At 42.7% G+C, this 13,363-nt stretch overlaps 1 protein-coding gene across 1 annotated transcript; it reads right to left on the bottom strand.

Moving 5' to 3' along the window:
• Positions 1–1,712: 1,712 nt before the first annotated feature.
• ddx56 (DEAD (Asp-Glu-Ala-Asp) box helicase 56) lies at positions 1,713–12,699 on the bottom strand. The gene is made up of 14 exons (XM_044174621.1): positions 12,549–12,699; positions 10,519–10,680; positions 8,775–8,929; positions 8,463–8,633; positions 6,528–6,618; positions 6,182–6,423; positions 5,513–5,656; positions 4,688–4,801; positions 4,454–4,548; positions 3,572–3,645; positions 3,326–3,415; positions 3,133–3,238; positions 2,938–3,038; positions 1,713–2,155 (listed from the first exon to the last, which is right to left on the bottom strand). Exons 1-14 carry the CDS (start codon positions 12,603–12,605, stop codon positions 2,072–2,074), a joined length of 1,686 nt encoding a protein of 561 aa, XP_044030556.1. The 5' UTR covers positions 12,606–12,699; the 3' UTR covers positions 1,713–2,071.
• Positions 12,700–13,363: the final 664 nt, after the last annotated feature.

Genomic DNA, 13,363 nt, shown 5'->3' with positions numbered 1-13,363 from the left:
GTAAGCAGCTTGGTGTGAAGAAATCAACTGTGGGAGCAAGTATTAGAAAATGGAAGACATACAAGACCACTGATAATCTCCCTCGATCTGGGGCTCCATGCAAGATCTCACCCCGTGGGGTCAAAATGATCACAACAACGGTGATCAAAAATCCCAGAACCACACGGGGCGACCTAGTGACTAACCTGCAGAGAGCTGGGACCAAAGTAACAGAGGCTACCATCAGTAACACACTACGCCGCCAGGGACTCAAATCCTGCAGCGCCAGACGTGTCCCCCTGCTTAAGCCAGTACATGTCCAGGCCCGTCTGAAGTTTGCTACAGAGCATTTGGATGATCCAGAAGAGGATTGGGAGAATGTCAGATGAAACCAAAAAAGAACTTTTTGGTAAAAACTCAACTTGTTGTGTTTGGAGGAGAAAGAATGCTGAGTTGCATCCAAAGAACACCATTCCTACTGTGAAGCACGGGGGTGGAAACATCATGCTTTGGGGCTGTTTTTCTGCAAAGGGACCAGGGAGACTGATCCGTGTAAAGGAAAGAATGAATGGGGCCATGTATCGTGAGATTTTGAGTGAAAACCTCCCATCAGCAAGGGCATTGAAGATGAAACGTGGCTGGGTCTTTCAGCATGACAATGATCCCAAACACACCGCCCGGGCAACGAAGGAGTGGCTTCATAAGAAGCATTTCAAGGTTGAAAGTCCGTGTTGCCCAGCGACAGCCCCAAAACATCACTGCTCTAGAGATCTGCATGGAGGAATGGGCCAAAATACCAGCAACAGTGTGAAGACTTACAGAAAACGTTTGCGCTTTGTCATTGCCAACAGAGGTGTATATAACAAAGTATTGAGATTAACTTTTGTTATTGACAAAATACTTATTTTCCACCATGATTTGCAAATAAATTCTTTAAAAATCAGACTGATTTCCTGGATTCTTCCCCCCCCATTCTGACTCTCATAGTTGAAGTGTCCCTATGATGAAAATTATAGGCCTCTCTCATCTTAAGTGGGAGATCTTGCACAATTGGTGGCTGACTAAATACTTTTTTGCCCCACTGTATAAGACAGCAGAAGCCGTACTTCTGAGTAAAAAGGAGCTCAGTGAAACTGTTCAGGTGAGGTTTGAACTAGTACAATTAAAATACCCCAAAGCGAGGTACGGCCATCTTTAAACCTGTGAAAAATCAGTCCAGGTAAGAGAGATGTCACATTTTCACTTATTTAAAACCTACGTGGAGGTTTTGTGATTTAAAAGCAAATTATTCTGATGGCATAAAGATGCATGTTGCTTTCAGCCTATTCACACAGTGCGGCCACAGCATTTTTGGATTCTACCATTTGGTGTTGGCGAAGTGAGAAATGTTCAAATCAAAGAGACTAACCTGTAATGAAGTCTGTAGGTCCACACTGAAGCATCTCAGCAGCTGCTGGACTGATGAAACGTGCTTCATCGTTCATGCTCCCTTCAGGATGAACTGTAATAACTCTGCTGATCCTGACTTTCCATCTAGCGCCACCATCAGGTCAACATGTTAACGTGTCCGACACTTTGGTTTCTGACCAAACACCTGCAGAGCTGCTGACGTTCCCATCAGCCTCAGCTGCACTCTGTGTTTACTGCTAACTAGCAAGTGGTGAACGTGGTAAACATACTTGCCAAACGTCAGCATTATGAATATGACCCACTAGAACGACAAATACTGGATGTTTGAGAAGAAATATTTTGATTTTAATAAACATTTTCAATATTTCCAGAAGAGATGCACTAGAAAAGAGAGAACACTGATCCTCTCACAATCTCAGCATACATACACGTTTGGATTTGACAAAATCCAAGTTCAAACTGATGTTGCTTTCATTTTCTTCTTGTTTCAAAGTTCAGATAAATCTGCATTCATAGTCCATTTTGTCCGTGGCCCATAAAGCTTCAACAGCCTATTTAATCCAGAGTCCATACAGTTTATTAGTCTCGCCTGGGCCAAACACCCGAGGCCTCACCGTCCTCCTGGTGAAAGTCTCTGCACAGTTAGAACATATTTACACATTCATGTGTACTGCAGCTGCAGCTATGACTGGCCTGCTTTGCCTTTTCTGTTCCTCCCTCCGGTGTATCGGAAACTCTTCAGCGGGTTCTTCCCCTGGATGTTCTTCTACAAGAGATCAAATCAACGTATCATTTCATTAAAACCTGCGCATTTCATCCTGTGCATTTGTTTCAATATGCAGTTTGAATTATTTATCTTTGTAAAACACACAGAGACAACACTCATGAAAAGTAGACTTGACAGTTTGACCACTGATAGATATAGGGCTGAAACTAATGGTTATTTATATTAACGATTCATCTACAGATCATTTTCTCAATTATTCGAATAATTGTTTGGTGTTTAAGAAGTCAGAAAATTGTTCCTAGAGCCCATGGTGACGACTTAAAGTGTCTGGTTTTGATACTGAGATATTCAGTTTATTATCATATGAGAAGAAAACTAGAAAATTTTTACAGGGTGGAATTTTTACCATTTTTGCCTAAAAAAAAATACATAAACGATTAATTTATTATTAAAACAGACTCATTTTACCAATTTATCATTTCAGCTCTAGTTATATATTAACATCAAAATATAAAAATGTATCTCAGATATCTCAAAGTTTGGAAATACATTTTTTTTTTTATTTGTCAAAGCCTATGATGATAGGGAGATATCCAAAACCTCTCCAAGCAAGTTCAGATCAAGTTAAGAGATTTGCATAATATTTGACTGTAGCACCTTGTTTGAACTTGAAAAAAAATAAAAGTTTGCTTTCTATGACCTATAATATCTACAACACCTGCAAACTACGCCGCCCTGAAGTTTCCTTTGACAATGATAACCAGAGTGACCCATGGCTGTCAGTCTGAACAGATTGTTCCACGTTTTCTCCCGAGTCTCACCTTGAAGCTGCTCCTGACGACTCCTTCTGGTTTAGGTTTTTCCTTCCTCTTCCTCCTCCTGTTTGACAGCGGATTCACGGTGCCCCTCAGTGTCTCAGGAACTGGAGGAAGTCAGTGAAAATGACGAGTTACCAGTGATGTACGTCTCCGTAAGCATGACGTGATGTTTACTGTGTGTGTGTGTGTGTGTCTTACTGAGGTACTCGGGTACGTTCCTCAGGTGGGGCTTGATGACAGCAGGATGGAGGTCTTTGTCGTGTCTGAGCAGCTGCAGATCTCTGGGGTTATCGTCAAAATATGTCTGAGTGACAGCAGAAACATCCAATCACAAAGCGCCCTCACACTTCCACCTGCGTTTATCTCTCTGTAGAGGAGTGACATCACTCACCTTGAGTTTTTCTGAGGTGAGCAGCTCCTGTTTGATCTCTTTCAGTCTGGCCTCCCTCACCGCCTGCTTGGTCACTGAACGCATCGCATCCTGCATACAAACACAATAAAGGTTCATCATCCAGACTTTATAGTGTAAATTTAACTGGAAGCATAACATAACGACCTGAAGGCACGCCACAGTCTGAACATCATGTGTTCGTGAGCGTTCATCCTGCTCGGGGTTGTTGTTGATGGGGATACTCACCCTGCACCTGTACCTGAAGCCTTCAATCTCCTCCATCTTAAACTCGTAAGGTTTCAGAACAGAATCAGCATGATCTAAACACAAACAAAACACACGTTTCATATTAATACATAAACATGTTAATGTCCTACTCAACAGTCAGGATTTCATAGTGCAGCAGCTATCATACAGGTCAGGAGCAACATCTCTTCTCCATCTCATCATTTATCCTTCAAAGATTCAACTGTCTGCATCTTTCTGTGCTTCACTTAAACCTGCAGCATTCTGACACACTAATGTTAATCCGTGACTTAGACTTTGATAAAATGCAACGCTACTTTCATCTGCGATGGATGAATTTGAAAGTTTAGTTCTTCAGATGTGTTCCCCATAAAGTAAGACCATGGAAGAGGTGAACATCAGCCAGCGAGGAGAGAAACATTTTGCAGTTTGGAACATGTAGACGTTGATTTGACTGCAGAGCGATAGTGTTAACAGCACTACAGCAGCAACATGTGTATTTAATAGAGGCGAAGCTCTCTTAAATGTCTTCAGATGATTGAAATGCAAAGAAATAACACAAATATTTGTAGTAAACATTTACATCTTCCTGTTTACAAAAATGGTTCCCAAAAACCTGACATGAGCTTGTTTTGTTAACTAAAACAGCTTTAAGTCAAACAGTGAATGACTGAAATACTAATAACACAAAAGGAGGGGAGCCGTTGCATATTAATGAAATTAATATTGTTTTTTTTTTTTTCACTTTTCTGCATTCAAGATGCCAAAGAGTTTTCCTTTGTTCTTCGAGTCATCACTGACCTGTTTGCAAAGCCTATTTCCAGTTTTTGGTGGACTAAACACTAATAAAAAGACTAAAATGTCACTAAAACTGAATGTTACCTCCCGTGAGCGCCTCCTCCACCTCGGACAGCAAACCCAGCTCAGTGTGAGAGATGAAAGACAGAGCAGTGCCTGGGTTGTCTGCTCTCGCCGTTCTACAAAATAAACGAATGACGGTAATCACATCCTGATCTGGTCTTTATGTATTTATTCAGAGAAAAACTTACTGACGGTGCTCAGACAGAGCCTGTGGTCCAATCAGCATTCAGGAATAAATGATGGTGAACTACTTACCTTCCAACTCGATGAATGTATGATTCCACAGTTGTGGGGAAATCAAAGTTGATGACATTGGCAACATTTTGGAAGTCCACACCTCTGGAGACTCCATACTCTTTGTCCTTAGTCCTTTAAAAACATCATTCAGAAATGATCGTCAATAATACCTACAGAAACGTTCCAGCAGTCTGGCTGTTTGATATCTGATGACAGGACTCATATCAACGCTTGAGAAGTGCTTTAGAATACGATGTGCATGTAATGGAAGAAGATTTGCATTATCCAAAGTGTGAGGACAAGAGACTAACGAGCCAAAGCCTCGGGACCACATTTCCTAAGACAAAGGTGCAATTCAAATGTGCACTGCAGTCTGAAGCTCACTGTGAACGTCCGATCAAAAGAAAGAAATATTGAAGTTTAACGAACGCCTCGCCTCCTGTTTGCTTCATGTTACTAAATCATTGTGTGTGTTGTGTTCACTCTTTGTCTGATTCCAGTGAGATTTCTGGAGAATAAAAGTCACGTTTCTTTTCCCACCACAGTGTTCCTCGTGGCTTGTGTGAATCAGATTTGCTGTATATTTGTGTGATCTTGTTAAATCCAGCGGAGTGCATGATGGACCTCTGTAAACAACCTATTATTATAGGATCCTCCCTGTGATGTACATGCAGTCAAGAGAAGGGCGCACAACCTGTGACTCCAGCCCGGTGCACTTAGTTAAACTGTTCCTCAGAGTAGTTCTTCAAAGCATGTTGGTGTTTGCATGTTTTCCTGCTGACACGTTATTGCCCATAAAGTCTAAAAAAGCCAACATTTCTTGAAAAATCTGATGTGACTCACTTTCCTCCTTTCCCTGCGGCCTTCTTCTTCTTCCCTCTGCCTGCAGTCGTCGGTGGAGCAGCAGTGGGGTCGGCCAGACTCTGTTCGTCTGTGGCGATGATGTAGTCGTAAAAGCCCTGATTAAACTGAGTGATGATGTGACACCTACAGCGGTGTGGCGGGAAAAGACCAATACGAACAGAAGAAAAGGGAATTAACACGTTGCGCTCAATAATCTACTGTGTAGTTTCTGCAATTTCAGATTATATCTGTGTTACTGTGTTGTGTGATTGTATTCTACTTAAACTGTGCCGAATGTGACGTGGACTAAGGGACAGATGGAGCCCAAAAAACAATTCTTAAATATTAGGCAGTCTGTCTTACCAAAAGCTATCGAAATAATCTACTATTTACTGAAACTGCTGACATAGACCTGCATCTCTTTGCGACTCCTTGAATGTAGAAAAAAGGATCATTCCTGGCAGAATTAACTGCAGGCTGTTGTCCCAGAGGCGTATCGCCACGTTTTTAAATAATTCACTATAGAAACAACTAAATATACAGACGAAAGTCTCCTTTACATTTGAAAATGTAAAAAGCAGCTAAATATCAGCTGTTAGACGACCTACTGGAAGAAAAAGCAAGACACAAACACACTCCTCTGTAAAAGGAGGAGGTCTCCTCTCTCACCTGGACTGGACGGGCAGCTCAGAGTTGAGCACGCAGGCAGGAATACCAAACTGTTCCAGAAACAGTTTGAGTCTGTAGCATCGCTCCACCGCTCCCACGAACACCAGCGTCTTGCCCTGAACCAGCCGCAGCCTCAGCAGCGTGTAGATGAGCAGGAACTTGTCCTCCTCCTCACATTTGACGCTGTACTGCTGCAGCTGGCTGCTGTCTGGGAGCTGAGAGCCCTGAAGCTTCAGGATCACCTGAGAGAGCACACATCCAGGTAAGAAGACAAAACCCAACCCAGCACTGTGCAACTTCTAAAGCAGAGACTTTGTAACACACAGACGAGAGAAAATGACATTACAGGGTTGTGTAGCAGCAGCTCCTTTAAGGCCTGAACATCCTCAGTGAGAGTCGCAGACATCAGGAACGACTGGTAGATCTTCGGCAAATGACTAATAAAACACAACAAGGACAGAACAGGTTCATTTTAAAAGAAAAGAAACACGACGATGTTTAGAATACGGGGAAATGTTGCAAAACCTTCATACGGAAACTAAGTGGAAATGTTTTTTGTTTTCCAGTGACTTCCCAGCAGAAACTGAGCTCCTGTCAGACGGACTGAAGATGAGATGTAAAAGCACAAGTCGGAGTCTGCAGCTCAGTTCATTGCTGTGGTTTGATGACACATTTACTGCTTTGGCTCAGTCTCACTTCTCTCCACAACCTAATTTCCAGCATCAGGAAGCTGTTTTCAGAGAAAAAGCTGTAAAGACCCGCTGAACACGACGACAGACACAGTTAGAGAGCAGCTGGTGAACATAGTGGAGCATTTAGCAGCTGGAGCTAAAAGGAGAAAGACCGGATGATAATGTTGTACTGTGTCTGCTGGATGAGTAAATAGGCAATTGTTTGTTAGCATGTTAGCCATATCAGCACGGCCATGTCAGGGTCAAACCTGAGAATTTGTTTGTGAAGTTATTCTGTCCTCTAGTGGCCAAAAGTTACAACTGCAACTGTAAAGATAAAATCAGCAGCACTACAGTCCAGTGCACTGGCAGACTGGGAGATTAGAGCTGAATACAACAGACACGTTATCTAAACTAACATCAAGCTCCTCTCCTGTGGAACCAGGTCCCAGTCTGGGTTCAGGAGGCAGACACCATCTCCACATTTAAGAGCAGGCTTCAGACTTTCCTCTTTGATAAAGCTTATAGTTAGGGCTGGCTCAGGTGAGTCCTGAACCATCCCTTAGTTATGCTGCTATAGGCCTAGACTGCCGGGAGGCTTCCCATGATGCACTGAGCTCCTCTCTTCTTCTCTCCATCTGTTTGCATTTTTATCCCATTACTGCATGTTACTAACTCGACATCTCTCTCCCGTAGTTCTGTGCTCTCTCGTTTCTCTCCTCTCTCCTTCTGTCGCTTTCAGCAGGTATTTCTGCCTCAGGAGCTGCAGAGACTGGATCTGTGGTTGTGGGCCACCTGCTGCCCCCGTGTTCCTGCAGAGTCTGGATCTGTGGTTGTGGGCCGCCTGCTGCCCCCGTGTTCCTGCTCGACAACTGCTGCTGCAGTTGTTGTTGTTGGCTCTGTTACTAATACTGACATTATTTTTCCTATAGCTGTCATTCCTATTATTACTAATATTAACACAACAATTACTATTCTACTATTTTAAAAAATCAATTCTAGGTGGTCTCCCCCCCCCCCCCCGAGTCTGGTTCTGTCAGGTTTCTGCCTCTTAAAGGAAGTTTTTTCTTGCCACTGTCGCCAAGTGCTTGCTCATGGTGGGATTTGTTGGGTCTAAAGAGTTCGGTCTAGACCTGCTCTATAGGGAAAGTGCAATGAGATAACTTCTGTTATGAATTGTCGCTATATAAATAAAATTGAATTGAATTAACATCCAAAACTCGTGCATCGTGTCCACTCAGACCTTCTGTGCTTGTCTTTGAAAACTATCAACGGACTTCACTGTTTCCCCCACTGAGCTCTAACTAAACTAAACTAGAGGGCTCAGAAAAAGGTTCAAAGGAAACATTTGACTGATTGTTTGCATTTTCTTATGAAATATTTTCACCGCTTCAGGCTTCTAAAATCCTTCAAATGAAACACTCTGAGAAGGAAATCTAACTCTCATATCCACACTCGGGGCCAGAACCTGTGACAGGATTTCACAAATAGACTCATTTTAAGGAGTCGAAAGCCAAAAAGGTTGGGAATCTTAACCTCTTCACTAAATGGGACAGTGATCTTTCTGCAGAACGATTAAAATAACCGGCTGAGTGGATTCACTTCCTCACCACAACAAGTTCTTCAGGTCTGCCTCGAAGCCAAAGGAGAAGAGCAGGTCGGCCTCATCTACGACCAGCGTCTCAAGGGACGAATGCAGGACCAGGTTCTGTGCGTTGAGGTGGGCGAGCACACGGGACGGCGTCCCCACGACCACGTCAGGCTTCTCCATCAAGATAGGCCTGTTCAAACACAACAGAGCACCAGCCACACACTCATCATCACTACATCTAGTTAAGACTTTTACAGAGTGGTAGTTTTTATTAACTGGAGAACTACAAAATGTGCTTTTAGTTAGTGAAATGTGAACACGACAGACTGACCTCTGTGCAGACAGGTCAGCTTTCCCGGAGATGTCGGCCACTCGGACGTCCCTCGAGCAGAACGCCGTTAACTGTCTGATCATGGTCTGAACCTGCTGACCCAGCTCTTTGGTTGGTACCAGGATCAGAGCTCTCACATCCTGCTCACGCACACTCTGAAGACGTCAGGAGGGAAGAACAGCTGGGTGATTACATCATCACACAGAGGAACTCTTTGCATTCAGATCCTGATAACTGCTACCAGCTTTGAATCAATATATCAGCTTGGTTTGATACATTTGTTTTCACTTGTCCTGTCGTGAGCTTTGAAGAGTTTCACAGGTGGAATCACACAAATGCCTCAGGCTGCTACATCAAAGACTAACTGCCATTCTGGTCTGTTCAGTTACGCCTCGAGCAAAATACAAGACTTTTAAAACCTCCCCATTTCTGTGCTGCTCAGACTACGAGACAGTTTTGGTCCCAGACTGGCGTGATGTTGATGTGGAGGAGCACGAGCGTCACAACCGATCTTGGACGACGTGTGCCGATTACGAAGCTAGTCCAGTCCTGATCCAAATACTCAACACAAACACGCCAAATCACCGTGGGTCCGATTTTCAGGCGCAGATGGAAAACTATCCAAGTGTTCAATACAGATAATAAAACCGTCGAATCTTTCTGTGTGTTATTTCCATTTGAGTGTGTATCAGAGTTGACACCTGTAACCATTTCTATGACTGATTATCAGGTAAAGACCACCCTGTGTCTGTCGTAGTCTGTAAGAACAAGGCTGCAACTCACTGTACCTGGGTGTTGGCCAGTCCTCTTTGTCTCACCTGCAGCTGGTGCAGAAAAAGTGACAGCATTACACCGGTACTAGCATCCCTGCACTGGCTACCTGTCAAATACAGGATTGATTTTAAGGTTCTTTTATTTGTTTCTAAAGCCAACCATGGGCTGGCACCCCGGTTCATGTCAGAACTTCGCTGCCACTACTCCAACTCTGGGCCTCTCAGATCTTCACAACAACTGTTTTTAACTGTTCCACGATCGAGGCCAGCGGGGAAGGGAGATCGAGCCTTTGCGGTGGCAGCTCCAAAGCTTTGGAAAAGCCTTCGCTCTCGATCAAGTGTTCACCCTCCATTGACACTTTTAAGACAAATCTCAAGACCTGCGTGTTTTCAGCGGCCTTTGGTTGCTCATAGTGGTTTAGGTATTTTATAATATTTTAGTTTTTAGAAATTGATCTTACAAGTTTTATTCTGTTTAACAATTGTGCACATGTTTCGATATTGCCTTGTACTCTATCATTGCTGTTCATTATTATTATTATTGTTGTGATTTCTATTTGTGCCGTTCTGCTACTGATGTCTTTCTACTCGCTGTTGTTGTGCCGTTTTAATTTGTACAGAACTTTGGTCAACTCCGGTTGTTTTTAAATGTGCTATATGAATAAAACTTGACTTGACGATTTAAGAATAAAGCTGAATATAATGTGGTGGCTTGGCAGTTATTCTTCAAACAGAATATAATATTTTAAAAATCTGCCATGTGAGTGTTTCAGAAAAGAGGACAAAGGCAGTGATGTTTCTGATGGCAACAGACAACGAGCCAAAATATTCCCCAAAATATGAGAAAATTCAGACGGTCTACAGATATTAATTAGATGGGACAAACTGGGGTAAACACATCTGCACACTGGTGACCTGCAGAGTTAGTAGCGCAGCGGATTAAATATAAAACATTTCTGTGTTTTACTCACCTGTTTGGAGGCCAGGATGCGCTGTATGACAGGTACAGCGTAAGCAGCGGTCTTTCCAGATCCGGTCCGGGCTCGAGCCAGGAGGTCTTTCCCCTCCAGGGCCAAAGGGATGGCCTTCTCCTGGATCAGAGTGGGCTGGGACCAACCCAGATCTGCAACCGCCTGAAACGTAGCAACAAACAGTGATTTCAGAGATCAGAAGAGGTAAAACACCAGCTCTGTGTTCCTGCAGTCACATCTCAGATACGTCACATTTAATAGAGCTGTTAAAAACTGAATTTTAATTTTTCTTAAACTTTCATTTCTGAAACTTCCCCATCATGTTCTTATTCCACAGCACAGCTGTACTCTGTTACGGAGAGTAAAGCCAGCGGTGCTACAAAACCCATCTGTCGCCTGCTCGGTGAAGCAGTGCTTACTACTAGAAATCCGCCCTGAGAGGTGCGACGCCTCCATGGCTGCATTAACCCGCCCCCCCCATCGACTCCCCCGCCAAGTGAACACAACAGAAACTAAAATAAAGGTGATGAAACTAGATTCTGACACGAGGCCCCTCAACAAGACAGGGCCACAAAATAATGCAATCATGTCAAACTTATTCGATGTTGAGGTAAAAGTTCCCAAAGAAATGTACAATTCATCAAATTACCGAAAACGACACGCAGGGGACCTGGAGCTCTGGGGGCCCCTGGGGCCCCTGGGGGTCTGGGACCCCAAGGCAGCTGCCCCTTTAATAAGGTAATCCAACCTTGAATATCCATATCCGTGGTCCATTCAAGTTATTTGTTTTTAGATTAGTTTTGTGGCATTTTTTTCCTTTTTGATTGGAAAACGAACAGCAGCTACAGACAGGAGAAGTGAAGGGGGGAGGACACGGGTCCTCAGCCGGAATCGAACTGGGGTCGTTGTGATTACACTGCGTTGGGCACAAAGACAACCCCCTGTACACCTGTGACTCCAAAACATTACTAAACCATGGCACCATTTCGATTTCTCTGACCACGGCAGCACCGTTATGAAAAATGCACAGTAAAGAAAGAAGAAGAAAGAAAGAAAGAAACGTTTGTGGCGACCTTAGCCCGTCCTTAAGGCACGGTCTCCACTAGTCTGCGCTGTAACTACGCCCGTCACAGTAACCACGCCCGTCACAGTAACCACGCCCGTCACAGTAACCACGCCCGTCACAGTAACCACGTTATCGACTTATCGTAAATGGACACGACCTCGATATTGCCCATATGACTCTATAGCCAACCCCTGTGCCAAATGTTAATTTCAAACATTTACATTTCTTTAAGTGCAATTTTTGTTAACCGAGCCCGAGAGGCCATTTTATTTATTGTTTTGGTTGTTTGATTTTATTTGTGTTTTATTTAGGATGTTTTAATACTTTTTTCACATTTCAATGTCTGAATATTCGTAAGAAATTGAAGTTTATTGAAAGGGTGTACTTGCATTATTATGCTTATTATATCAGTGGCATAAAATGGTCTTAAAATGACAATAATATCATTTATCGCAATTATTTCTGGGACAATATATCGTCCAACAACAGCAGCTGTCACAGTTGTCTAAATACTGTGGAGGGACCATCTTTGGAAACACTGATCCAAGTTAAGTTTGATTCAAACATCTGCAACATGAACACAAATCCTAATCAGCTGACAGAATGTGCTGCAACACCAGGAAGTCACCATGTTCTTCGTGTGGCCTAAGTAACTTAACTATCGTTCATCAGTTTGATAGTTAATGCAAAATGTGTTCAATTAAAGTGAAACTATCAGCGGGACCGTTTCAACCACAGAACAAAGTCACGCTGAGAAAGAGCTGAACTGAACTCTGGATATAAAAAGCGACGTAGTGTCGTTTTATGCGCGCTTAACGTTGTTGCTCAGTGCATCTGTAACGAGCTCCTCCCGTCTCTATGCCGAGCTTCCGTCACTTCTCTGCGCTTTTTCCTCTTCAGCTGCTCGTTAGACGCTCAAACACTTTATTTCAGGTTTACTGACAAACGTCAAATGGTTTGTTACCTTTAAAAGACGGTCGTCTAAGCCCATTTCATGAAACTGCAGCCTCTCAGCAGCCATCTCTCCTCCTCGTTACACTCACACGTGCGTCGCAGGATTTTTACGTCATGTCGCCTTCACGTCCTTCGTCTCGAGCTCCGTGTTCCTGAGCTTTTATTTTGAAACTTTTTCAGTGCTTTCCTGGCTGATACTTGTTTAAAAGATATAAAATATCCATAAGAAGAGAATGTGTATTGTTCTTTTAGAGTTACATCGTTTATTGATCGTTTATAATTATCCGTTATTTTTATGTTTTATGTCTTGTCTGTGTTTTTTTATTCTATTTGTTTTTATCAAATGTAAGTTTTTCAGCTCGCTTGCTTGTATTGTCATGTTGTCTTTTTGACAGTAAAAATGTGAAGTATAAAAACAAACTAATGTATTTTATCTATATATGCAATATTAAACATAAATGTTACCATCTGATCTGTATTGTATCAGAGTTAGCTTAAAGCTAATTTTTCATCTGCAGTCCCTTGGCAGGTCACAATTAAAACAAAAACAAACTAAACAAACAGGTCACATAATTCAAAGTTACACGGTAATACATCACACACACACACACACACACACCATGCAAAAGGAAGTATAACAGCAGTCTAGGATACAGTCAAAATTACAGTTAAAAATATGTAAAATAAGATACTGAATACAATATTATCTTTTCAAGGCTTTTAATACATCCAGGGTCCTCATAGCTTTTTTTGTTCGGTCTAAGTAGTGACCTAAAATGGACCTCAAAATGTGATGCAGACTCATTTTCTTTCATTGTAAATGTT

The sequence above is a fragment of the Siniperca chuatsi genome, linkage group LG18 (assembly GCF_020085105.1).
Source record: "Siniperca chuatsi isolate FFG_IHB_CAS linkage group LG18, ASM2008510v1, whole genome shotgun sequence".
Lineage (NCBI taxonomy): Eukaryota > Metazoa > Chordata > Actinopteri > Centrarchiformes > Sinipercidae > Siniperca > Siniperca chuatsi.
The sequence above is the reverse complement of the archived record's forward strand: the minus strand, read 5'-3'. Positions and strand labels throughout refer to the sequence as shown.